Here is a 26,319-nt window from a genome sequence, read left to right as displayed (position 1 = left end):
AATTTTGGATTGTTGTATCTAATAATATAATGTGAATGGTCTCACACACCAGTACAGTAGGTGGTGGTGTATGCACCTAAAAGTTGGATGCGATCCCCCAACCAAATCCCGAAAAGAAGAAGGTGGCGGCATGGGACCGCCATAATACCATAGAAGAAGACGGTTCTGAGCGACAGCTCAAGTGTTTGCAGCAACACACCCTCCCCATATATAGAACAATGAGACAGATATTTCACTGGATGTTTAAATGTGAAGCATCCGCTTGGCGTTTCCACTCACTACAAAATATGGTAGTGAGAGGAAGCCCACAGGCAGGCAGTACAAGAAGATGGAACGAGATTCTGCAAATGTTCTCATTGCTGAAACATTTGATCTCAATACAGTTTTCTGTTCCCAAAACTAGAATATTATGAACAGAGTGGACTAAGGTTTGTAGATTTTACCCTTTGTAAAAGTTGTTTAAAATCGCGTTGCTTGGAGTTATTGCACACGCGCACTTCACAAAGTAGGCGTTCCTTAACGGAAATATGCCGATGACGCTAGAACGCGCCAATCGGATCTCGCTAGTTGCTTGTTCTGCCCACTTTTGGGTCATTTGTTCCCTTTGAAACGAAAGGTTGTGGTCTATATTTGGTTAAGAAAATCTTTGCCCTCCCTGTACCGGACAGATTCGACGGACCAAACTGCAGAACGAAGGCGATTGAAAGTAACGTTATTTGAACACAAACTGAAAGGTAAGTTATTGCTATTATTATTGTGTTTTTTTATTGTAATGTCCCATTTAAAAACAACTCGTATGTGGATGTATCCAAGAATGGGTCAACTTTCTAAGCGGCATAGCTAACGTTAGCACAGATTTTGGGAGCTTAACGTGTTAGCTAGCCTACAATAGCTACACCATTACGTTAGACTAGCCAGTTTAGTGTACAAATGACCAAATAATTTCAACTGCACCGTGTTGGTTATTTAGCTAGATGTTAACTAACGTTTGCTAACAAGCTCGATCGACTTGTTTGGCGGGACTTGTCTATCTATATCGTTTAAAAGATTGCTAGGTAACCCGTTAGTGTATCTGGCCAATGCTAACAAGCGAACAACTTTTTAGCTAGCTAGTCGAGGTTGTTTGGCACGCTGCGTTTAGTCAACGTTATCCCACATTTACCCACAGTTAGGCTGCACTGCTAGCAACTAGCTACTTTTTATAGTAACTATTAGTCGCATTGTTCTGACAAACCCATGTAGCTACCAAGCAACTACTTCAAGCAACATGTTTGCCTTTTTAAAATGGCTGCATAGGTCGATATGCTTTAGCTTGTTAATTTAGCGAGCTACTTATTTCTTCGGTGGTGTAGTTTGTAGCAAAGACAGTATGAAGCGAGGCACAAACGGCTTTTCCAATAAAAGTCTCCGGTCACGCTTGTAGGTGTCATGGCGACATTGGCTGGCTAAGCGCAGAAATACGTAATTTGGTCTAACGGTGGTCTCACGCCGAACTGAGCATGTGCAGGCCGTCTGTCAAACCCTGGTCGTCTTCTCAAGGGTTCCTGGAAGTCTTGCCATGTTACGTCTCTGGGGTTCAAAACTTTGTGTTGGTAGTAACTAAATCTGTAAATTGGTTAACGTTAGCTACCTGTGGTTTCGCCAAGTCCGCTAGCTAGGCTTTATTATTTAAAACTCGCTGTCATTTCTGTCAATTCAAGTACGTTTCTTTTCTACAGATTATTCAGTGTATGCCAAAGATGGTCAGACATCACTCCGGACCTCCTCGGTTGAAGCCCAGGTATTTGCAGAATATTAGTTATATTGCAACAAACAAGGTTTAGTCTAATAGTAAACTAAGATATTTGGTTTTAACCTTTTTACACGTACCAACAACAATCGGGTGTGATCATCCCTGCAGTTTATGCTGAAACCGGTATAATTAGAACACTTATTTAGATTTTTTTTATTTAACCTTTATTTATCTGAGCCAGTCATTTAAGAACATATTCCAATTTTCAATGACTGCCTAGGAACAGTGGGCTGCTCAGGGGCAGAACAACAGATTTGTACCTTGTCAGCTCGGGGATTCGATCCTGCAACCTTTCGGTTACAAGTCCAACGCTCTAACCACTAGGCTACCTGCCACCCCAATACAATATAATTGAGTAAAACACTTTCTAGAAGTTACTTTCTAGAAATCGAAAGTTATCCGAAGTAGTTTGTGCGAGCCACCATAGTTTTTCTTTTCACATCAACCAAAGATAATTGGAGGAGTTAGGTATGTTTGCATGTTGAAGTGGGTGTGTCATCTACAATCATTCACGTCTGGAGGTTTACCCGAAAGATGGGTGAACCATTCCTTCACCGCATTATGTCTTTGGTCTGACACCCAGAATGCATTGTATTGTATAATGTTAACAAACATGGCGCCACACATAGCTGGCAAATAGCTTAGTATTAGCTCATTATAATCAGTACAACCTTTAAAAAGTATTTTGCACACCTCGTAGTTGTCCATTACAATCTATGCAATAATCGGAATGTATTTTTCACCAGTACTTGAAAACGTGAGAAACTGTAAATGCATTATGCACCAAACATGCATGTGTATGCGCCTACAGTAGAAACGACAAGATATACAGAAAATAAGGAACTTGCTAATGTCAAGTTATTATTTGTATGGAAAACAAGGCAATGCGAGGGTCAGCCAGAAAATGTTCAAATTTGAACTTGATCTGCGCAAACATATTGAAGTGCGTGGGCTCTCCTCGGAGAGAAGTTTGTCTGGCTCGAAAAATCCTCAAACGTAAATTGTCTGCAGCGCTGAAATGGGCTACTTCAATGTGAATCAATGAGGTGGGATCACACCCCAATTCAAACTTAAAAAATACAACTTGTTCGAAAATAATTTGAAATTGACGCGTTGAAACAGCCTGTAGATCATTTGCAGGCAGCGCGTGTTAACTGTCCTGTTACATAATAATCACATTTTGGAACAGTGAGTGCATTCTGACATCACGTGCATAAAACAACTCACGCTGGGGCGACTGTTGTATGAGAAGGTTAAGTAACACTATTTTAAGTGTAGACATGGCTAATGAACATGACTTGTGTGAATGGCTTCTTAAGACTGTTTTGTTATTCAACAGGTCCTACTCGGATGGCTACAACAACATGCCACACGAAGAGCATTACAGCCCTCATCTCAGGAGTCAGAGAGGATTCCGGGGCCACCCAGGAAAGGCCCCTCCAAGCTGGAGAGATTCCAGAGGCAGAGGACACGCTCACTTTGCCAAAAGTCCCACACTGATGGGAGAACGGCGGGAGCGACAATTCAATCAGTGGAGGTCCCAAAACCAGGATTCCTTCAACACATGCCCCTCTCAATCGGAGCCCCATTATGGCCACAGGAGGGCACCTCCTTCCAGGCCAAACCGTCCTCCCCAAGCCCAGCATAGGTCCTCCCCACACAGTCCTGTACAATGGCACCAGGGCCAGAGGGGAGCACCTATCCATGGACAACACCCAGGTCACAGATCACCCTCACCACACCATTACCGTGGCCAACCCCCTGACAGGAGGCTGCCACCCTCACCATCCCCCCACAGTTCCTTCATGGGCCCCCACAAGCACCCAGGTCCTTCCCATGAAGAGGATAGGAGCTGGGGTGCCCGGCCGCACCAAAGCCCCGGGAAGAGGTTGTTTGAGCACCCAGTTCGTGGGCGGAAGCGCTGGAATGGGCCAGGGCCCTTTCCCCACCCACACAATAGTGAACGTGGACCTTCTGGCACCACCCAGAAAAAGCCACGGGAGTTTCATGGCAGAGGCCCATATCCAGAGAGGTACAGGAGTGAAGAGGCAGTATGGGCTGGGTAAAATAAATGGAGAGAAAGTGTAAACACACGTAGTCCTCTACACCACAGAGGTCAAAATTATCGTTCAGTGTTACAGTGATAATAAACTGTAAAATGTGGTGATCTGGTGTTAATGCGCTGGTCGCCTGCCACTGGAAAGAGTTTGTATATGCTCACTGAAGGTTTTACGCCTACCTGTATCAGGGCATTAAAGTGAAGGGGTACCATAAAGAAACGCTAACCCTCCGTTTCCTGCTTCACCCGATAATGGATCTTCCAATGTAATCATTTGTTGTATTGTTTGTGATGGCTGTGCAGGTGGTCTGCTGAGCGAGATCCCAGGCAACAGCATGGAGTGGTGGGAAGGGAGAGGGAGGGCAGCGGACGCCACAGCCCTGAGTGGGCACAGGAAGGCAGCTTTCACCACCCTCCCCATAGATCCCCCGCATGGAAAGGCGTTTCATCTTCTTTCTACCAGAACAACCCGCAGGAAAGACCAAGTGGTCCACCACACAAGCGGAAGTTCCAGGAGTGCGGACCAGGCCTTGGTCTGGAGCATGGTCATCCAAAGTGCCCTCGGAGAGAGATCCCACAATACTTCTCTAGGGGATTTGGCGGCCGTCCCTTGTCTCTCATGGACAAGAGTCGCTTGATGAAGGGGCGTACAATTAGAGCGGAGTCGGTGATGCGGCTCAAAGCACTTCGACCCAGAGGCGCAGATATCAAGAACCAGGAAGAGGAAGGTCCGCATGCGTCCAGAGCATATGCACGATCCAAGTTCGCTGTTCGGCAGGAGCGTTTCCAAGCAAAGGCTGTGCCGCTGAGGAAGAGGCCCATACCTTATCAGTCACCTGCCAAGTCTTCCAGGAACTCTGAGTCACACAAGGAACATGTGGACTCTCAGCGCGCCTTGAGCACACACAGGTACGGTATCTTCCTTCTCACTCTGGGAGCTGGGGCGTGATAATATTTGGAGGAAATGGAGTTACGGCGATGTCCTGAATCCGTTACGTTTTCAAATCAAATGTCCAATGTCCTCTGGGGTTGCACTTTCAAGTGTGCTGGCAGTGAACAGAATAATTCACAAGTGGTTTTTCAAAAAAATGTCTTCTTCTGGGTGCCAGTCATTCAAAGTTGAATTAATATCAGCCTGTTCATTAATGTCAGATGTGATTGAAAGATGCTAGAAAAGCCATATCCATGTGTTGATGGGTGGCCTGTTCCTCTGTGATGCTATTGGGGTCAGAAGCTAGAGTGGTGCTGTCCCCCTCTGATCAAGTGGAAGAGTTGAAGAAACTTACTCACGCAGCAAGCCCCCCCCCCCAGACAGAACAGAAGTTCAGAAGAGTTCATCTGTGAAGAGGACTGTGGAGGACAAGACCATACGCTGAAATGCCACAGTCATTGCACACCAACATGACTTGTAGGAAAGGAGATGCTTTTCTTTTCCTGGATGAGCAGTGACCTATGTAGGAGGAGACTGAAACGGACAGCTCTCATACTAATGCGGGTAACACGATCTGCCAGTTGACAAAGGGATATTTGGCCCGCAGGAAGTCAGTTTGAGCAATAACATTCAAATGGCATTGGAATATGCAGCAGCTTCGTTGAAGATGCCATCCAGAGGACTTTTGGGGATAGTACACAGCCACTGACAACATGCGGCAGAAGCTCTGAGGCTGTACAGCGTCAAGAGGAGAGGACACTACCACTGAGGAATCGCCATATCAATATTTACTCAATGGTCTAAAGATGAGGTCAACGTGTGCTGCTGTTCCTGAACTGTTGGCCCCTTTTATGCTCTGGTAATACATAGATGCATACAATACTACTTGTATTTCTTAGACAGAATGCAGCCATGCAGTTGACTCACTATTTGAGAAAGTGATTTAGAATCATTACTCATTAAATGTACAATAGACCTACGAGAAACAAAAGAAGCGATAATGGACCACACCTCTGTACATCAACATCACACGGGACCTTATCTGGCTAAGCCAGTGAACAGTGGACTTTTTCTGCATGCAAGAATACGTCAAATCTGCATCTATGCGGAACATATGCAGTGGGGAACTGTTTTGTAAACTACACTGACTCTCATCACAGCAATTTTGCAGAGGATGGTGGCATTACAAGTACAATTGGACGTCTGCACGTAAACAATGGAATCCATTCCTACAAAGTGCAAGCTCCTTCACACCGTGCTCTGCAGTTTGCTCGCTCATTGAAGTGTACTGCTGAATTTTGACCGAAGACGGACGATCTGGAGTTGACTTGATCACACTACTTGTACCAGACAGGAGACCAAGATCACAATAACATACCCTTTTGAAATTGAATGTCCAATGAATGCAGGAGAGTTGCGATTTGGGAAGTGAGACTGAACTTAACGAAGAGAAGTAAGGATCAACTGAAGATCACCGATCTTAGACGACGGCTCATTTCGCTGAACTAATTAGATACTTTAATCTCCCGTTCCCCGTCATTATTTGAATAGTAATCAACTGGAGAGGATTGACAGCCTTTGAGCTTAACTTCAAGTAAAAATGTGGACCGCAAGAGACCAGGTCATCAAAGCGATCAGCATCACTTGTCCATTTCATACACATCAGTTTTCACACAGTGAAGGGTTCATTGAAAAACAGCGTTAGGAAACCATGGACATTACATGCTCTTTGTAAGTACCCGAGTGACGATCAGCTTTTATGACCATTATTCCACTCTCAGTGATTTTATAAATGAATCTTTAGTCGCCTGCCCTTTAACTCCCTTCATCCGCCATGTAACTTCCTGTCATTCCATGTCTCCCAATTCTCCCATGTCTCCGTTTTTGCATATTACATTTTTTGTTCTACAGAATGACACCATTTCAACCTTTCACGGCGTTACTTAGACTGACGGAATTTTCCCTTACGGGGCAACATCTAACGATGAGGCTACTAGTAATAATGTTCTGCTTGACTGCCTACCAAACCTGGCCTCTCAGGCTGTGCTGAATAGGATGCTCATCTCTTGTCATCCTCTACCTCGGCTGGTCTCTCTCCAGCTCTTCCTCTATAGACCGACGGTTGGCTCGTGACCTAGTCGTCGTGTCCCAGTGGCAAGCGCCTGGGACAAACTCCAGCTCAAAGGACAGCCCCCCAAGGGATAGAAGTAGACCACCAGAGAACAAAACGGGTAAGTGAACTGTGACATTTTGTTTAGTCATGTCTGTCCGCTAACAGTTTGTTTGATGCCCCTCGACAGGAATGTGACGTCTCTTGGCGAATTAAGATAATTCATGAATCATTGTGAGAATGCGACTTCTCTTACTCACTCTCACCTGACTTTTCAGAGCCCTATTACAATTCAGATGAACAACTTACGCTGAATGAACGCTTCTCTAAAATTCAGGACTCCAGTCCTTCCCCTTCTCCAAGAGACTGGAGATATGCAGAAAGGTAATCCGCCAATTTAGATATAAGAAACTGGATGAGGATTATTGTAAGAGTTGATATAAAGTGTCTATGTTGTTATGAATGGAACATAACTGGAACCATTTTGTTGGTGTAAAATCTGTGGTTATGGGTTACATGGTATAACACACTGGATGTGGCTTCACACAGCAATAACTGTAGTTTCAGTCAGGATTATTTAGCCAGATAATTCACTTTGTCTTGTTTCACACTTTAGGCAAACAGACATTCCACAGGAGAACCACACACCTGAAAGACCCTTCAGGAATCCAAGACCACCGCAGGTGAGGAGCACTTCCTGGTTTTCACTGGGTTCTTAGAAAACTGAATGTTCATAGCTTTAGTGTTGGGAGTGCTAACATGCTTACTGTAATGAGCGTAAACGGTCAAGGGATGCCAATAGCTTGAATGTTGCCTCCCATAATTTTGGAAACCTCAGTGAGCAATTCCATTTCTTGATCAACTCCATTCCACCATATATGCACATGCTTTACTCTTTATGTCCCACAGAGACCCAGCTTCCGTCCCAGCAGCCCAAATCATAAATCAGGTCCTCCTCCCCAGAGAAAGCCAGACCCTGAACTGCCCGGTCCCTTTAGGAAGCCACACATGGTATGAAGCTTTTTATTTTTTAACAGCTCTTATAACTTATGGTCAGTATGACTTCTCTTAGCCCACTGACTGTGTTGTGGGCCTCCTTGGCCTTTTGAAAATATCGGTAGTGGTGTCAGGTGGATTAAGCTGTATGTCACTGAAAGACTGCATTTCTGACTAGTCTGGCTGAAATCATTTCTTCCTCCTCTTATAGGGAGGCTTTGTGCCACGTCCCTTCTCTCAGAGGCCAGTGTTCAGGAAGAGCCAGAGCATCCTGTCAAAATACCGCAACATGCCGACGATGCGTCAACGCGTACCTCCCAACAGAGGGTCGTATCACCGCCGCTGGTGATCAAACTAGAGGGACTGACTGCACAGATCGGGGTTACGTGCCCTGGCCTTGTGCTTTGGGCTGCCTCTTTGTCTTGGAGAGATGGTCCCCAGATGGAACTGTCCCTGTGCCCATCAGAAAAACCAGACATAAAATGTTTATTTTTATTACACAAGATGTGTTTTTAAATATAGAGAATAGGCCGTCTGTTTCTATTCTTCCTGACTAGTTTTTATGGACATGGTTTTGTGATTTCACAACTGTGTTACAGCTCTCATAATATGTAAATGAGGTAATGGAGACTTCTTTTTATATTTTCCAGCACCACTTTTTCCCCGATGCTTAGATTTTTTTGTATGCTGTTATTGTAAAGTGGCCTTTAAAGACTATTCCACAGGGGCTGTTGAATATGATGCTTTGTCAAAAGTGTGTGGTCAAGTTTTTATGATTCTCAACCTGTAAAAACTACTGATGCCCCCTGCATGTCCTGCTCATTTGAACATTTGTTTTAAGCTATTTCAAATAATTGGCTGGACATGCCTTGTGTGGAGTTTTCTCTTCTGCTGAAGGAGGCCCCGTAGGACATTTTTGGGATGTACCTTCCATGGGACTGGGGTGATCTAGTTAGCATTTCACATTGATTAAAATTCCTTTTGAACTGAAGTGACCCAATTCATAGTATTGCGGTTCATGGGAAAGACAGAGGCTTGATCAACAGTGTCTGTTTACTGCAAAAGGAGTTTAAAATGAATAAGCGGGGAACAGACTATAGATGGGAAATTCTAGACTGATTCTCATTTATGGATGCAATAGTGTTGCTGGTTTGTATGTAAATTGAGTCTTGCTGAAAGTTATATGGGGCTTGTATGAGATAATACTTTGGCTTGTGTGTTATGGCTGAGTAGGTAATTTAATCTCTGCCAAATTAGCTTCCCCCTACTCCTGTAACACTGTAGAATATAAAATATTTAGGGGAGCAATCTGAAGAAAATAAAGAACCATTTAAAACATTGAGATGTGAAAGACAAAAAAATCCACAAGGAAGGAAGGGGAGGGGGGGGGTCAGAAGGAAGGTTTGCACTAGTTTGAGAGGTGGAGAGAACTGCTCTGTTGGGTGTGCCATTTGCATTCCTTGGAGATCACCAGTCAGACGAGCTGTTGCCACTTCAGTGTAGGCTAGCCATGTCCTTTCCTGTGATTGGTTACAGCTGTCACCTTAAAAGGAGGCGATTGCAGGGGTCCAGCTGCATTCCAGAACTGTCACAAAGGCTTGACAGCTAAAGGAAGTCCTGGGGGAATAACCGGTGTAGAAATATAGAAAAGTAAGAATAAGACAGTGAGACAGAACCATAAATAAAGGAGACAAAAGTACACAATTATTGGCATCCTTGATAAAGGAGCAAAAACCACTTTAAAATAAATAATACAGATACTGAGCTATATTGCATACTCCAAAAAAAAGTATTTTATACTAATACAACTTCTCATAGAAAGAGACTTTGTTCAAGTTTTTTTTTAAAAAGTAATGATCGGGGTCAAAAGCACTACACAGCTGATTCAAACTCATCAAGCTTTGATTATTTGAATCAACATTTCACACATTTTGGCAGACAGGAATTCCACTTATCTTCTAATCTCTGAATAATATCATTTTAAAAATGTGATGATAAACTGATAGCGCTTCATATTCCCAATTCAAAATACAATGAAGATTCCTCTTGATGTTTCCCATGCAAACTGACTTTGGGTTTTCATGGCATGCTGTATTGATCTTTCCACCCTGCTCTCCACTCTGAAGATACTGGATAATTGCGTGAGTGTCAAATGTCCTGTAGTCTGTCCCTTTAAGTGCTCCAAAATCTTTAGCCCTGCAATCAGTAGTTCTGTCATCCTCAGGGACGGCCCCTGTGGACAGTCCCAATGATACTGGTGGTGAGCATGTCTGAGTGCTCCACTATACTGTGCTAAACTTAGCCCTGACAATACCTCCTCTCATCACACTAACACACTCCCATGCTTTTGGGTTACAATGGAACCTGTGAATGGTGTAGAGTTACCACCAATGGAGCTGTATTGCGATAGGAACACTGGCCAAACAAGGTGAGCATGTACAATATAAATCCTAACTTGAACACCTACTAAAATGGCTATCGTGTCAATGGATTGGTGTCTCTGTTCTGTAGCAAACGGTTACTGCTAATGTTTTGCACTGATTCTTCATTTAGATTTTTCAGTGTGCACTGTATCTACAATTATGTTATATTTGAAACAACAGTTGTCCCTTACTGTTGGCAGCCTTGTTTATTTTCTTGAGCAAGAATGATTCATGCATTTACTTATCCTCTTGGTATCTGATAAGTGTAAAATTGTGATGCTTTCCAAAATAGGCTTGAACACGTGCAAGTGTATGTTCTGATTGACAAATGTGCTTGGAGAAACACCAGACTCCACTGACTTTATTCACTCCACTCTGTCATTTTAGATAGTATTTCTTAGCTTCTGGAGCTCTTTTCTCTCTTTTCATTCTGTTACTCTACATATCACCTTGTGGTTCTTCTGTGTCACCATGGGTAACTACAGCTCTGCCCTCACCGCGGGTAAGCCAATCAACCGTTCTCCAATCTTCTCTTACCTTCCTTTTTAACTCGTTTTAATGATTTAGTGGCTCAAGAATTGAAGAATGCCTGACAACGTGTTTTTATGACACTCTGTTATTTTACTTCAATGACCCCACCTTCAGTTGAGCCTTTAAATCCAATAAACTGTGTCTAATGCCGTCTTGGTTTGTTTTATTTCTTTTTCTCCCTAAGACATTGAAGATTTTGATGCAATCGTTTCGGTCACAGAGACGCTGAATGAATTGGCAGCACATGTGGAAGACGAAAGATTTCAGTCACAGATTCTATCATTGGTGAGTATATTTCTGAACACCGATATCGGATATGGTTATTATTGTAGAGTAGTGCAGCATGTGATAGGGTTGTTGAGTCTCTGAGGAACTTGTCAACTACTCACAGATCTGTTTGTGTCCCATTTGTCCTTGAGTTAAATTTAACATTTAAGCTGGCAGACAACCCAAACACCCATGCGCAAGCAAGCATGCATGCACACATGTAAATTTGACATGTGCTAGTAAGTATTTATAAAGGGACTGAAGTATTCAATATTCTGTAGGGGCACAATTACAATATCCACCTGTACGCATAACAGGATATCTGTCATTTAAAAAAATGATGAAGTCCTTCTCGTCTCCTTTCAATACTCCTGTTTCTTTCTCTGTTTGCTGTTGTCCTCTCAGGCTGCTCAGTCTAACCCTGACTTACAGGAAGATGTACAGGTAGCCCCTACACAGGAGGGAGAGACACAAGAGAAAGAGGAGCTGGACCTCTCCTCTGTCATATCACTCATCAGCACCCAGACAGCACCTACAAACACCCCTGTTTTACCTGTAAGTCCATTTTCACCTTACTATGCCTGCTGCCCAATGTCGATGTGGTATATAGAATTGCTTATTCAGCCTCTGTTGCGTTGGTTTAAAGACTATCAATTGTTTGTGCTGTTATGATACGTTGGTGGACAGGTAATTGAAAAGAAGCCTCACCGCCTTCCAAGGCCCACAAAGCTCTCCTCCTCTTCATCATCCACTGTTGCCAGTGTTCCCCACCCCTTCTCCACCCTCCTCCCTGGGGCTCTCTCTGCTATCCTGCGTGTGACCCTGCCCCCTCACCTCACCTCTAACCCCAAGCCCAGGAGGGAGCCAAGTGCCCAAGGCCCACTGACCCTAGAACAGCTGCAGACAGAGCTCCGGGACCTGAGGGACGAAGTAGAAATGATGAAGAGCCAGCACAAGTAAGTCTTTGTTTATCTTTGCGTGTAACTACAGTATGTCTTGTATTGTGTTTTCCAAGTGTGCCTCTGATTTAGGATTTCTCTTCTCTGTTAGCAAAGAGATTCAACTGCTGATGAATGAGCTGGATGAGGAGAAAAGGATTCGTTTGTCAGTACAGGTACTGTGTGTCTGTCAGCAGACATCTACATATGATCCAAGTACTGAATATATCACTCTATTGGAGATATACCTAACAGAGATTAGATGTTTACCTAAACTATTAGGGGGAAAAGGGGTTCTTCGTCTGCGCCCATAACTCTTTTTGGTTCCAGGTAGGACTATTTTGGGTTCCGTGTAGAAATCTGTGGAAAGAGTTCTATATGGAACCCAAAAGGGTTCTACCTGGAACCAAACATAGTTTTTCAAAGGGTTCTCCTATGGGGACAGCCGAAGAACTGTTTTAGGTTCTAGATAGCACCTAAGACAATGTGTAGGCATTGTATTCTAGATACATTTGATGACCGCAACTTTTCCTGACTTAAGACGAGCTCTGTTTATTACAGTCCAGATTGATGTAAATGGTCGTCATGATTTCTTATTGTGCTTGCTTGCTGTTGTCCAATTATGTTACCTCTGGGTCTCATGTCTGTGTGTTTTCTTGTGTCTCAGATGGAGGTGGCCCAGATGAAGAAGCACAAGTCCAAATGAGCTGTCAGGCTCAAACAGAATGACATCCCCAACAAAGTTTGAACAAGCGGTAATATGTCTCAGCCTCTGTTGTGTTGGTTTAAAGACTATCAATTGTTTGACCAGTTTGTTGTGATGTTGGTGGACAGGTGATTGAAAAGAAGCCTCACAGCCCTCCAAGGCCCACAAAATGAATGATCAATAATTTATGAAACAGGAAAAACTGTAGTGAATGTTTTTGAAATATGAATAATAATGAACAATCTTTGTTTATTTGAGAAGTTGATAACTCATGAGCATCTTGTACAGACATTTTATATTTGCTTATTTTACTTTTTTAAATAAAATTAAAACAATCATGTTCTTTAAGTCAAGTGGTTTATAGTACATTTTCATTTCTATTGACGTGGCTCTTTCCATTGTTTTACTTTTTTTTTTTTATTGACATTCCTAAAATATTGTGTTTTATAGTATGGTTCCTCTACAGATATCATTCCACACAGTGATACAGACACAAATCATAGTACTTTCAATATTATTGTAAAAAATACAAATCACACTTGCACTTATTTAAAATGCTCTGGACTCTTACTAGACTTAAGCCACTGAATACAAAGAGTTGACAGTGAGTAGCTATCCCTGTCAACCGCATCACACTATTTACCCAGAGAGCCATCATATGGCCGCTGCTGATTCTGTACATCATAGATCTGTACATCATAGATCTGCTATTGTCTCAGAAGTTGGACTCCTCACAGGGGATGGGTCTGAAGGTCAACTCTTTGTTCTCCTCCAGGATGACGTCATAGCGGCAGAGAGGCCTGTGTGGGTGTGTGTGAGAGGGTGACAGTAAAGGTGTAAGAGACGTTTGATAAGAGGTGAAACTTTCATGCAAAATTACACAAGGAAACAGTGACTTGACACACAAAGTCACAAAGGGCAAAGTCTAAGTGAAGATGGCATATGTATACACCCCTTGACTTTTCCCACGTGTTACAGCCTGAATTTAAAATGGATTACATTGAGATTTGTTGTCTACACACAGTACCCCCATAATGTCAAAGTAGAATTATGTTTTTTGAACCTTTTTATATAAAATTTAAAGCTGAAATGTCTTGAGTCAAGTATTCAATCGCTTTGTTATTGCAAGCCTAACGTTTAGGAAGAAAAGTTTGGACTCTGTGTACAATAATGGTGTTTAACATTATTTTTGAAGGACTACTTCATCTCTATACCCCACACATACAGATAATTGTAAGGTACCTCAGTCGAGCAGTGAATTTCAAAACAGATTCAACCACAAAGACTAGGGAGGTTTTCCAATGCCTCCCAAAGAATGGGAACCTATTGCTAGATGGGTAAAAATAAGGCAGATATTGAATATCCATTTGAGCATGGTGAAGTTATTAATTACACCATCCAAAATGTATCAATACACCCAGTCACTACAAAGATACAGGCAGCCAGAGAGGAAAGTAGTTGCTCAGGGCCAATGATGACTTCAAAGTTTAATGGTTGTGATAGGAGAAAATTGAGGATGGAGCTGCACTACCTGAGCCACTTGTGTGGGTTGTAGACTCCGTCTCATGCTACCACTAGAGTGAAAGCACCGCCAGCATTCAAAAGTGACCAATACATCAGCCAGGAAGCATAGGAACTGAGAAGTGGTCTGTGGTCTCCACCTGCAGAACCACTCCTTTATTGGGGGTGTCTTGCTTATTGCCTATAATTTCCACCTGTTGTCTATTCCATTTGCACAACAGCATGTGACATTTATTGTCAATCAGTGTTGCTTCCTAAGTGGACAGTTTGATTTCACAGAAGTGTGATTGACTTGGAGTTACATTGTGTTGTTTAAGTGTTCCCTTTATTGTTTTGAGCAGTATATTTATCCTTTATTTAACTAGACAAGTCCGTTAAGAACAAATTCTTATTTACAATGACGACCTACCCTGGCCAAAACCGGATGACGCTGGGCCAATTGTGCGCCGCCCTATGGGACTCCCAATCATGGCTGGATACACCCTGGATTCAAACCAGGGACTGTAGTGACGCCTCTTGCACTGAGATGCAGTGCCTTAGACCGCTGCGCAACTCGGGAGCCCAATGGGCATGCTTGTAATCATTAAGAACGTAGGAGTTTTTTAGGATAAAAAAAGCAACAGAATGGATGCTTCTACAAAGTATTGACTCAGAGGTGTTAATCGTTATGTACATAAATGAGATTACTTAATTTTCAATACATTTGCACATTTTTCTAAAAACATGTTTTCACTGAGAGAGAAAAAAAACAATTTAATCCAGTTTGAATTCAGGCTGTAACACAAAACGTGGAATAAGTCAAGGCGTATAAATACTTTCTGAAGGTATAGTACTTACTGTGAATAAGTGACACGGGAGAGAAGCCCTAGACGAAAGAGAGTGCAAACGAACACTGACCTGTCTTTGCGCTCCAGGTGTGTGAGACGGAGGCGGAGCACTCGTAGTTTGAGTTTAGGCTGTAATGCATTCCCTGTAGAGAATTTGATTGAGATCTTGTAGACTTTCTGTATGTCCTTATCAAACTGGGCCAATAATCTGGTCTCTGAGTACTTCTCAAACTTGGATGCTTTACTGAAGATGGCGAGAGAATGAAATGTTAATTACTTCCCCCAGAGTGTGTAAATGTGTAGTTTTGAGAATGATACGGTGAGAAAATTGTAACTTACTGGTTTATTGTTGCCTCTGTCACCTCAGTACCATTGTGTAGTTTGATGGTGATGTAGCCCCAGCGAGTATCATGGTTCCATGTTACAACGTCCACCCTGTAGTTCGTCCCTTCGAGAGAGAGAAGCGTAATTTCCTCCGACCAATGGCCTACTTAGAGATCTCATTATGTTTCCATTCTAGTTAATCTTGTACGTTTCGCCTGATCATTGAAAATAAGTGGTTAGAAGATAAAAAAGACGGGCCAAAGCAATATTCCCAGCAAGTCTCTCTTTATAGAGGTCAAATGTGTATGTAAGCCAATGATTGTCCACTTACTGCAGAATGGAGTCTGTTTATTGGTGGTGAAGAAAGCCCTGGTTTGATTCAGAGGCACAAGAGTGTCCTTCCACTCAATGCTATCATACCCTGGAACAACAGATAAAACAGCTATGTTATGTCAATGTGAAGGGACACTGTCTTCCAAAGATGGATTGGCCTTCACCTGAAAGAACTATGTGTGATTCAGGAATGTACATTAGCTTAATCAAGGCAGTGATTTTGGCGAGTTGGCAAACTTTTTGTGATTACATGTGATTAAAAAAGCTTCAATCTAATGGAGAAACTCATGAATCTAGTGGATAAACTCATGAATCTAATGGGAGTCAGAGAGTAACAACCAAAGACTGGGCATCCGGCAGGTTTGAATTGATCACAGTCCATGCAGCGTCCATCCAGGAATTCAGTGTAGGAAGAGCATGGGAAGGCCCTGATGTTACAGGTCCGGTTAATGGAGCCCAGATAGAGGAACACTGATCTCTGGTGGTCACACTTAAAATAGCTGGACCCTTGGAGAGTAGGAAGGGGAGAGGACATAATTAATATGTTTACCATCACAGGAATTAACTATGTGATACACATGTCCTATGTCTCATTTGAAGGACGACAACTTGTGCAAATGGGATTTTTGAATGATCTCTCTGGCTAACCAGTTTGATTGTTATGTCTGTCTTACACGGAGACTTACCTGAGAAGATGGTCTTTGGACAGCCAGGCTGGTCGGCTCCACCATTAGGATAGAAATCAATGTGGCCCAAAGGCTTCCTGAACCCAAATGCTGGTAATACAAAATGAACACATGAAGATACACAACAGAAAACACAATAATACACAGTTCCCTTGGTATTCAGTGAAAGCCAAACATGCAAGCAGAGACCCATACAAACCATCCATGTCTGTGTGCACAACGTCCACAAACTGTGCATCTGTGGGGTCCAGACGGTCCTCTGGGGGGTTCCCAGTGAACATAGGCCCCGCTGGATCTAGAGCTGATCAGGTCAACATCAGATCAGTACATTTGTAGGATAAATGTGTTAGCTTGCAGTATTTATAATAAAAGCGGGGAAGAACGAGCAGAAAATCTATTCCACTGATTCTAACCTGTGATCCTCCCAATTTTTCCATTGAATTTGGCTCCAACAAAGCCCGAGATGTGAGCTCCAAGACTGATTCCAATCATATTGATGGAACTAAGAGAGGCACCATTCTCCTGAAACAGACAAAAATAGGCTAAATAAATATTACGCTGTTATTACATAGTAATACATGTGGCCCTAAGTATGGCCCTAAATAAGTATGTGAGATACAGTACTCAGACTAAGCACCCACTCTTACCTGCATATTTTTGATGAAGGCAGTGAGGTTGTCTGCTGTATCGTGTGTGTAGGTCACAACTTTCAGGTAGTTGACATTGGTAGCTCCGCGGTTCCAGTCTACCAGCAGGACGTTCATGTCTCCGCGGGCCAGCAGCTGCTGTGTGATGTCATGCATCCAGACGGGCGGAGAGCCCGTAGGACGGTAGCCATGAACGATAAAGGTGGTGGGTTTGGTGACGTTGAACAGGGGCTGGGCTGACAGGTTGTGGTGGTTCAGCTCCTGACCACAGATAAGATTAGCTCTGGTGTACAGCAACAGCTTCACATACAGGCTGGTCCCGATGATAGAGTGATGGAGGTCCAGATCAGTGAACACATCACATTCTTGGGCTGGAGACGGAGTAAGTCAAAGGGAAAGAGAGAAAAAAAAGAGTCAGAAAGGAAAAATCATGGTCATTGTTGAATGGGAAGTTCCAGAAGTAGTATTTCCTGTCTGACTGCTTTCACTGTGTGTATGACCACCACCAAAACCCACTCTATTTTTGTGATGTCTTAAAGTTTCCAAAAGATCTTCCAACAGCTGGGGGAGTATTATTTGATGTCCCCACCCTATGTTTGACGCAGTTAAAGTGTGTGTGTGTGTGTGTGTGTGTGTGTGTGTGTGTGTGTGTGTGTGTGTGTATGTGTGTGTGTGTGTGTGTAAGGTCACCATACCGCTGTATATTGCAACAGATCCCAGCAGCAGTGCCAGGCACCACCAAAAGGACATCCTTCAGACCTGCAACAAGCCAGTTATAAGACTATTGTTACAATGGTTAGTGGTTACAAAATGTTACAAAAACAGGGTGAATCTCTTTCTCCAACTATTTTAAAGCAACACTACTTGATTGTACATTGACATGAGGGTTATGCTCTGAGACCAGTTGGCTGAGCTGAATATCTCTGTCCCTCTCTGTGTCCCCATTGGGTGACTATGGTGTGTTTGTGTACTACTGGACACAATATGGTGCATTTCTTTCACTGCGTCAATACAGTACTAGGTGCGTAAGAGCATGTCTGAACTCATAGAGTAAGCTCTTAGAAAATATGGTTCCAAAATGGTTTTTTTTCAGCTGTCCCCATAAGTGAATCCTTTTTGGTTCCAGGGAGAAGGGTTCTTCAAAGGGTTCTCCTATGGGGACAGCGGAATAACCTTTTTAGGTTCTAGATAGCATTTTCTTCTTCTAATAGTGTATGCAAAGGAGATCAGATTTCAAGATGGGGGAGTTCTCTAATGCTAGTGAGCTGTTTTTCATTGGAACTGGAGAAATGAGAAGTATCCTCGATTTGGAAAGTCACCCTGTCATCCGAAAAGCTCATGGATATTAGCAAATCAGTACTCTGGTCATGTAAATTGACTACACATTAGCATTAGGTCATTTACTAGGTTGTCTTCTGTAGTGTGTGATCACCATCAGTGTGTGGCTTTCCTCGTTGTTACAATAAAATGACTTAACATTTTAGTCATTTAGCAGATGCTCTTATCCAGAGCAACTTACAGTAGTGAATGCATACATTTCATGCATTTTTTATACTGTCCCCCTGTGGGAATCGAACCCACAACCCTGGCGTTGCACACACCATGCTGGCGTTGCAAACACCATGCTCTACCAACTGAGCCACAGAGAAGACTTAAGAGAAGGAAGGCATTCTTTCAGACTCATCCCGCATTCAACCCTTTTTATAAATAGTGATAGGTGTTAGTGATGGGCAATGATAAGGAAAATCTATATATCAGTAGAATTTTCTTGATCATATCGGTTTGAATGAATAACATCATACAACCCTTATAGACTTCACATCTACAGCTTGTGAAGTTCAGACAACTGTTTGCTAATTGCCCTTTGGGCCAGGTATCAAATGTTCTGGAGGCCTAACCTTCCTAATCAGTTTGAATACAATGGGAAGCCTGTTGATGGCCCATCAGCAGGCAGTTAAAAATACTAAATTAAGAGCCTTTGAGAGGATTTGTGCCTGCAGGAACAGTCATGTATGCTCTTTTACATAAAAGCATAGGTTAACTGTGATGGAGGACTGAAAAATGTACTTACTATGACTGAGATTTGTGGTTGTTACCACCTAGCTATTTTAAGATGCTCTGGATAAGAGTTTCTGCTAAATTACTAAAATGTAAATTGACTTGGTTGACTGTATATTCTTAGGTTTGGGATTGCTTAATGTTTTCACTCCCAGGTGCTGATCAGGGCACAGATGAAAGACAGGTGGATTACCGTTGAGTTGGGTTTAATTAAGACAAGGATTCACACAGCATAGGGCAGAGCACAGCACAGCGCAGTGTAGGATGTAACATGGGTCTAGTAGGCACTTAAGGGTTAATGGCTTGATTGACAGCTTTGAGTGTCAACCAACTTCTATGTGGCTGTGATTTGGGTGTGGTTGCCTCTGGAGTTGGTCAGAATGCAATGATGGCAAGGCACTTGAAGGATAACAGTAGCCTATCATGGGGGGGGCTAAGCTGAAAAATCTGAAACAATCGTGCATTTTGTGATAAAAACACTACATTTGGCACAGAGGTAGATGTATGCTCCCTGAAAAGATTTAGATATGGAGCCACCCGAGATTTGGCCCCTGGGGGCGTGGCAGACATTTTTCAAAATGGCCACAGGCAATAACATTATTTTACAATTAAGATTTGTTCTTAAATGACTTGCCTTGGTAAATAAATAAAAACCTCTTGAGGTCTCTACCAACCTAGGTACCCTTTAGTTTTAACACCCCCATGTTAGGAATAATTTAGAAACCTCATTAAATCTTGAATCCCTGGTGCCAATAGAGCAGTTTAGAATGCTGATGAGGGATGAATTCACTGAGACCTGCAAGTGTTTTGGTTGATTGTGGTGGTTTATTAGTGTTGTTGAGATGTGGTGTGTCTGTATCTGCTGTATCTTATAGTTACTTTTTTGCTGCTTTATTGATTCATCATCATGTGAGTTGTTTCTTCTCAGGGCACCATTGTGAATGAGACCCTGGTTTCAATTGGGCTCCACTGAATAAATAAAATATATTTAGATATGGAGCCACCACGGATTTCACCCTTGGGGGCCGTTGGAGACATCTTACCAAATGGCTACTGTCAGTAATATAATGGTACAGTTTTGAAGACCTTTTTTTTATATATAAACCAAATTTGTACCCTGAAAATATTTAGATATGTACAGTGAGGGAAAAAAGTATTTGATCCCCTGCTGATTTTATACATTTTCCCACTGACAAAGAAATTATCAGTCTATAATTTTAATGGTAGGTTTATTTGAACAGTGAGAGACAGAATAACAACAAAAAAATCCAGAAAAACGCATGTCAAAAATGTTATAAATTGATTTGCTTTTTAATGAGGGAAATAAGTATTTGACCCCCTCTCAATCAGAACGATTTCTGGCTCCCAGGTGTCTTTTATACAGGTACCGAGCTGAGATTAGGAGCATACTCTTAAAGGGAGTGCTCCTAATCTCAGCTTGTTACGTGTATAAAAGACACCTGTCCACAGAAGCAATCAATCAGATTCCAAACTCTCCACCATGGCCAAGACCAAAGAGCTCACCAAGGATGTCAGGGACAAGATTGTAGACCTACACAAGGCTGGAATGGGCTACAAGACCATCGCCAAGCAGCTTGGTGAGAAGGTGACAACAGTTGGTGCAATTATTCGCAAATGGAAGAAACACAAAAGAACTGTCAATCTCCCTCGGCCTGGGGCTCCATGCAAGATCTCACCTCGTGGAGTTGCAATGATCATGAGAACGGTGAGGAATCAGCCCAGAACTACATGGGAGGATCTTGTCAATGATGTCAAGGCAGCTGGGACCATAGTCACCAAGAAAACAATTGGTAACACACTACGCCGTGAAGGACTGAAATCCTGCAGCGCCCGCAAGGTCCCCCTGCTCAAGAAAGCACATATACATGCCCGTCTGAAGTTTGCCAATGAACATCTGAATGATTCAGAGGACAACTGGGTGAAAGTGTTGTGGTCAGATGAGACCAAAATGGAGCTCTTTGGCATCAACTCAACTCACTGTGTTTGGAGGAGGAGGAATGCTGCCTATGACCCCAAGAACACCATCCCCACAGTCAAACATGGAGGTGGAAACATTATGCTTTGGGGGTGTTTTTCTGCTAAGGGGACAGGACAACTTCACCTCATCAAAGGGACGATGGACGGGGCCATGTACCGTCAAATCTTGGGTGAGAACCTCCTTCTCTCAGCCAGGGCATTGAAAACGAGTCGTGGATGGGTATTCCAGCATGACAATGACCCAAAACACACGGCCAAGGCAACAAAGGAGTGGCTCAAGAAGAAGCACATTAAGGTCCTGGAGTGACCTAGCCAGTCTCCAGACCTTAATCCCATAGAAAATCTGTGGAGGGAGCTGAAGGTTCGAGTTGCCAAACATCAGCCTCGAAACCTTAATGACTTGAAGAAGATCTGCAAAGAGGTGTGGGACAAAATCCCTCCTGAGATGTGTGCAAACCTGGTGGCCAACTACAAGAAACGTCTGACCTCTGTGAATGCCAACAAGGGTTTTGCCACCAAGGGTTTTGCCACCAAGTACTAAGTCATGTTTTGCAGAGGGGTCAAATACTTATTTCCCTCATTAAAATGCAAATCATTTTCGAACATTTTTGACATACGTTTTTCTGGATAGTTTTGTTGTTATTCCGTCTCTCGCAGTTCAAATAAATCTACCATTAAAATTATAGACTGATCATTTCTTTGTCAGTGGGCAAATGTACAAAATCAGCAGGGAATCAGATTTGGCCCGTGGGCCGTGGCAGCCATCTTACAAAATGGCCACAGTTCAGTTCAGAAGGCCTATTTTCAGATAAACACACCAAATTTAGCACAGAAAGATACACTGAGTATACAAAACATTAAGAACGCCCCCCCTTTTTCCGTCAGAATAGCCTCAATTCGCCAGGGCATGTACTCTACAAGGCGTCAAAAATGTTCCACAGGGATGCTGGCTCATGTTGACTCAAATGCTTCCTACAGTTGTGTCAAGTTGGCTGGATGTCCTTTGGGTGGTGAACAATTTTTGATACACACAGGAAACTGTTGAGCGTGAAAACCCAGCATCATTGCAGTTCTTGACACAAACTGGTACGCCGGGCTAGGGGTGTGACGGTCACGAAACTTCATCAGCCAGTGATTGTCAAGCAAATAACTGTCGGTCTCACGGTATTGACCGTGAATTAACATAAACACATTTAGCATCTCCTGGCTTCCACACAGGGCCTACAAGCCATTGATGACGACCTTTGCAACATCTGCATGTTAAAAAGTCTAATAAATCCATGTAATATAGCCTACATCTTCACAATAAATCCATTATTTATTTTAGACAGGTCTAAAGAAGCATGATATGAAGAAAATGTAGTCTATTTCAGAAGAAAAGAATAGCATACTCTGAGTTGTCCTTATGTTTGGTCCTGATGTGGCTATGCCAAATGGCTGTGGGGTACACTTGTTAGTTTAGCAGACAGGATTTGCTTATAATTCCGTGGCATTATTTTATATTATTTTATAGTTTGAAGAATACAATTGAACGAAGCTGAATAAAATATAAATATTTTCAAAACGATTTGAGGGAGTGTGCACATGTGGCTATTCTGTGTTGAGCGGTTAACAAATAAATAGATACTCCTATATACTTAATTTTGAGTTATTAATGTAACTTCAGTTGTTCTACAAAGGTTGGGCTATATGTTTTGATTTTTAATACATTATAAGCCTACATGATGAGACTCTAAAGTCGCTTGAAAGGCATGAACTCTGCTTTGTTTTTTGTGCAGGATGTAAACACTCCGATAGTCTCTCATTCACAATTTGACAAGCACTTGATAATGCCTTGAATTTCACGGCAGCATCCCCTTTGTGGCCATAATGCACCCTAAAAAATCCATGCCTTTTGCGGCCCAGAGTACTGCATTGTACCCTTCTCCCTAAGTGCTGCGCAATTCGAAGCGCCTCTCACACACATGGTTCTGTCACATGATCGGGTCGTTCTCACAGGCTACAAGTGAAGACAGACACATCGGGGATGCAACTGCGCACGTCCTTATCCAATTCCGAGGTGCATATTGAAGATTTCAAGGCCTAACGAACAGCAAAAGCACTAGCCTATGTCAATATACTATCCCCCATAGTACAAAAGTTGACCTATTCTATTCTGTGCGAGAAAGAAATATTCCAAACATAGTCTGAGACAACCACTAGCATAAAAAAAAACCTTTTTACGCAAGGTGGCCAACGCAACAGATCCGAACATTTAGCTTCAAATGTTGATAAACCATTAGGCTATTTCTTGACATTACAAGCACAACAATGCGAACATAGCAGTAGGCTATAAGCGCCAATGTTCCATTATCCCAAAACACCATCATCAAAAGTGACTGCAAATGCGATTATGCATGTAATGCTTTTATTATAAAGGTGAATTTTTAGGGTGAAAATTATATTTCCCAATCCTGAAACTCACGTGCTGCTTATGTATGCCAGTTAGGCTCTAAACCCCTTGTAAGCGGATTAATGTGCTTAATTGTAAGAAGTTATTTGGCCACTTTGGGCTAGGCTACATGAGGTGTGCGACTATGATTAGAAAAAGTTGCTTTTCCTGTGGTTAATTTTCATGCCAGCCAGGTAGGCTATACTCCTGTTGTAAAGATAAACAATGTGCTTAATATTAGGAAAGTTGAGAAATAAATATAGTAAGCCTATTCTATAGAAAGCTGATGGGATCCTCCTATTTTTAGTAGAGGCCATCACTTTGTTTTCTCGCACAATTGCATAGCCTATAGAAATGCTGCGCAACATGAGCTCATCGATTACATTTGCATTGATGTCAGAGTGATTAGAGGGACAATAGAGTGCTGAGTACCAGGCAGTTAGCAAGTTTAGTAGGCTACTAATGACCATCAGCAGCATCAGAGCTTGGAAAAGCGCAATTACAGTGACTAAATGGTCACATGGAATTTGACTGCCTTCATGACTCATGACCGCCAGTGTGGCGGTAATACGGTCACTGCAACATCCCTACGCTGGCACCTAGTACCATACCACAATAAAAGGCACTTAAATATATTGTCTTGCCCATTCACCCTCTGTTATGGCACACATACACAATCCATGTCTCAATTGTCACAAGGTTTAAAAATCCTTCTTTATTCTGTTTCCTCCCCTTCATCTACATTGATTGAAGTGGATTTAACAAGTGACATCAATAAGGGGTCATAGCTTTCACCTGGATTCAGCTGGTCAGTCTGTCATGGAAAGAGCAGGTGTCCTTAATGTTTTGTACACTCAGTGTATGTACAGTATGTACCCTGACATTTTTTAGACATGGAGCCACCATAGCTTTGGCCCCTGGGGACCATGGCAGACATCTTACAAAATGCCATTGACACCCAATTAGGCTAAATGTTATAATGTATGTTATAGATTAGAGACCCTTGTGTACATATCCTAACGTTTTTATAACATGCCTGCCATTGGTTGATGTACAGCATTGGTTTATGTACATGAATACAGGATGTCAGATCTGATCCAAGGCCATGAGTTACCTTTGCTTTGTAGCCACTAGTAAATTAGCTGGTTAATTCCAGGGCTTTTGATGTTGTACTCATCTCTTTTGAAAGGGTATATAGTACACCTTTACCTGATGCATCTTTGGTGTATTTATCTAAAAAAAAAGCCTTAAAAAATGTAACATTGCATTACAGAGTTGTCATTTTGTAAAATGGCCACCACTGGCCCCCAGGGGCCAAATCTGTGTTTCTCGATACCTACATCTTCTAAGTTTCCATAAATCTACCTCTGTTCCAAATGTGGTGCCATCATCTCAAAACAGTCCTTCTGAATTGTAAAATAATGGTACTGCGGCGGCTATTTTGAAAGATAGTTGCCACGCCACTCCAGGGGCCCAATCTGGGGTGGCTCCATATCTAAATATTTTCAGGGTATATAAATCTACATTTGTGCCAAATTTGGTGCTTTTATCACAAAGTGCATGATTGATTTGCTAAGCTGCCCCACTGATAAAGGTACAGTATATACAGGGATATGGCTTGATCGCTAGGAAGGCTACAGATTGTACCACTGATCTATAACTATGGATGTCGGAAGGTGCATGCGTGTGTGCTGTGCATAAAGTGACGTCTCATCTAGAGTTAGAACAGCTCGAGAGAGGCAGTCTTCTACAGCAAGAATAAACCGATATCACGATATGCCATGCTCAAACAATATCGATATCATATCTAATTATTGATATTGGTGCCCACCACTAATTGGCATACACATCAGCACAAACACCTTCCCAATTAGCAGCATGGATGCATGCACATTATCATTGCATTCTTTGGAACTCAGTTTCTTCCAAGTTGCCTCACCCTCCCTATTCAGTTTCACTTTGTGTGTGCATGAGAATGCCATAGAATCATACAGAGAGAGAGAGAGCGAGAGAGGAAAAACAGGTTTCCGACAATGACACCGTTGACCCTGTGACAATGATTGCTTGGTTATCAGTGTGAATCCTTGTGGGTGTGTTCAAAACTCGCATGGAAATGCGCATGGAGGCTGCTGAGGGGAGGACGGCTCAGAGCAATGGCTAGAATGGATTCAATGGAATGGTATCAAATCAAATGTATTTGTCATATGCGGCAAACATGGAAAACCACGTTCGATACCATTCCATTGACTCCCATTCTTGCCATTATTATGAGCCCCCCCAGCAGCCTCCACTGGCACTGAGCTATATTATCACCAAAACAAAAAGTTAATAATTCACACAAGCAGAAGACGAATCCCTGTCACATGTTGCTCACAGACACATCTTTATTTCTATTATTAGACTACAAGTGTTTACAAAGGAATAAAAACACTGACAAAATGCCATTCTCCATACTGTACAGACTGTAGCCTGCCAACAATCTTCTCTATTACACAAGAATACTTCAGAAGAAGCTATAAAGGGAGAAATATGGAGAGTGGGAGAGAGACAAGCAGAGAAGAACTGACATTGTGGAAGTCTTACCTTGTTACCACTAGTTCCCCGGACTCAGTGTGTCAAGAGGTCCGGACTCTTCATGTTTGCATAGCTGTGTGCCGGTGCTCATTCCAGGAAGTGAACAAGGTGAGAGAGACATCAGAGTAAACTCCCACTGTTCCCGCCTCTCTCTACTCCCACAGGCC

General features: G+C 42.6%; 3 protein-coding genes across 4 annotated transcripts; 2 read left to right on the top strand and 1 right to left on the bottom strand.

Annotated features, from left to right (window-relative positions):
• Nucleotides 1-595: 595 nt before the first annotated feature.
• Nucleotides 596-8,918, top strand: LOC115154776 (serine/arginine repetitive matrix protein 2). The gene is made up of 9 exons (XM_029701346.1): nucleotides 596-734; nucleotides 1,719-1,780; nucleotides 3,132-3,824; nucleotides 4,155-4,760; nucleotides 6,883-7,013; nucleotides 7,171-7,276; nucleotides 7,509-7,575; nucleotides 7,802-7,903; nucleotides 8,100-8,918. The coding sequence occupies exons 2-9, from the start codon at nucleotides 1,731-1,733 to the stop codon at nucleotides 8,235-8,237; spliced, it is 1,893 nt and encodes a 630-aa protein (XP_029557206.1). The 5' UTR covers nucleotides 596-734; nucleotides 1,719-1,730; the 3' UTR covers nucleotides 8,238-8,918.
• An 843-nt stretch (nucleotides 8,919-9,761) lies between these two features.
• On the top strand, nucleotides 9,762-13,101 carry si:dkey-71d15.2 (SH3 domain-containing kinase-binding protein 1). 2 transcript variants are annotated; one of them, XM_029701350.1, is made up of 7 exons: nucleotides 9,762-10,316; nucleotides 10,797-10,813; nucleotides 11,027-11,127; nucleotides 11,515-11,664; nucleotides 11,797-12,065; nucleotides 12,160-12,223; nucleotides 12,715-13,101. In XM_029701350.1, the coding sequence occupies exons 1-7, from the start codon at nucleotides 10,246-10,248 to the stop codon at nucleotides 12,751-12,753; spliced, it is 711 nt and encodes a 236-aa protein (XP_029557210.1). In that variant the 5' UTR covers nucleotides 9,762-10,245; the 3' UTR covers nucleotides 12,754-13,101. The 2 variants fall into 2 exon arrangements, with proteins under 2 accessions (XP_029557210.1, XP_029557211.1); XM_029701351.1 differs by having other exon boundaries at nucleotides 10,699-10,813.
• A 59-nt stretch (nucleotides 13,102-13,160) lies between these two features.
• Nucleotides 13,161-26,285, bottom strand: lipia (lipase, member Ia). Its single transcript, XM_029701347.1, has 11 exons — nucleotides 26,162-26,285; nucleotides 17,787-17,850; nucleotides 17,092-17,462; nucleotides 16,858-16,966; nucleotides 16,644-16,745; nucleotides 16,445-16,534; nucleotides 16,098-16,265; nucleotides 15,757-15,846; nucleotides 15,441-15,549; nucleotides 15,172-15,345; nucleotides 13,161-13,553 (listed from the first exon to the last, which is right to left on the bottom strand). Exons 2-11 carry the CDS (start codon nucleotides 17,839-17,841, stop codon nucleotides 13,469-13,471), a joined length of 1,353 nt encoding a protein of 450 aa, XP_029557207.1. The 5' UTR covers nucleotides 17,842-17,850; nucleotides 26,162-26,285; the 3' UTR covers nucleotides 13,161-13,468.
• Nucleotides 26,286-26,319: the final 34 nt, after the last annotated feature.

Source organism: Salmo trutta, chromosome 19, assembly GCF_901001165.1.
Source record: "Salmo trutta chromosome 19, fSalTru1.1, whole genome shotgun sequence".
Lineage (NCBI taxonomy): Eukaryota > Metazoa > Chordata > Actinopteri > Salmoniformes > Salmonidae > Salmo > Salmo trutta.
Note: the sequence above shows the minus strand (reverse complement) of the source record. Positions and strands in the feature narration are given on the sequence as shown.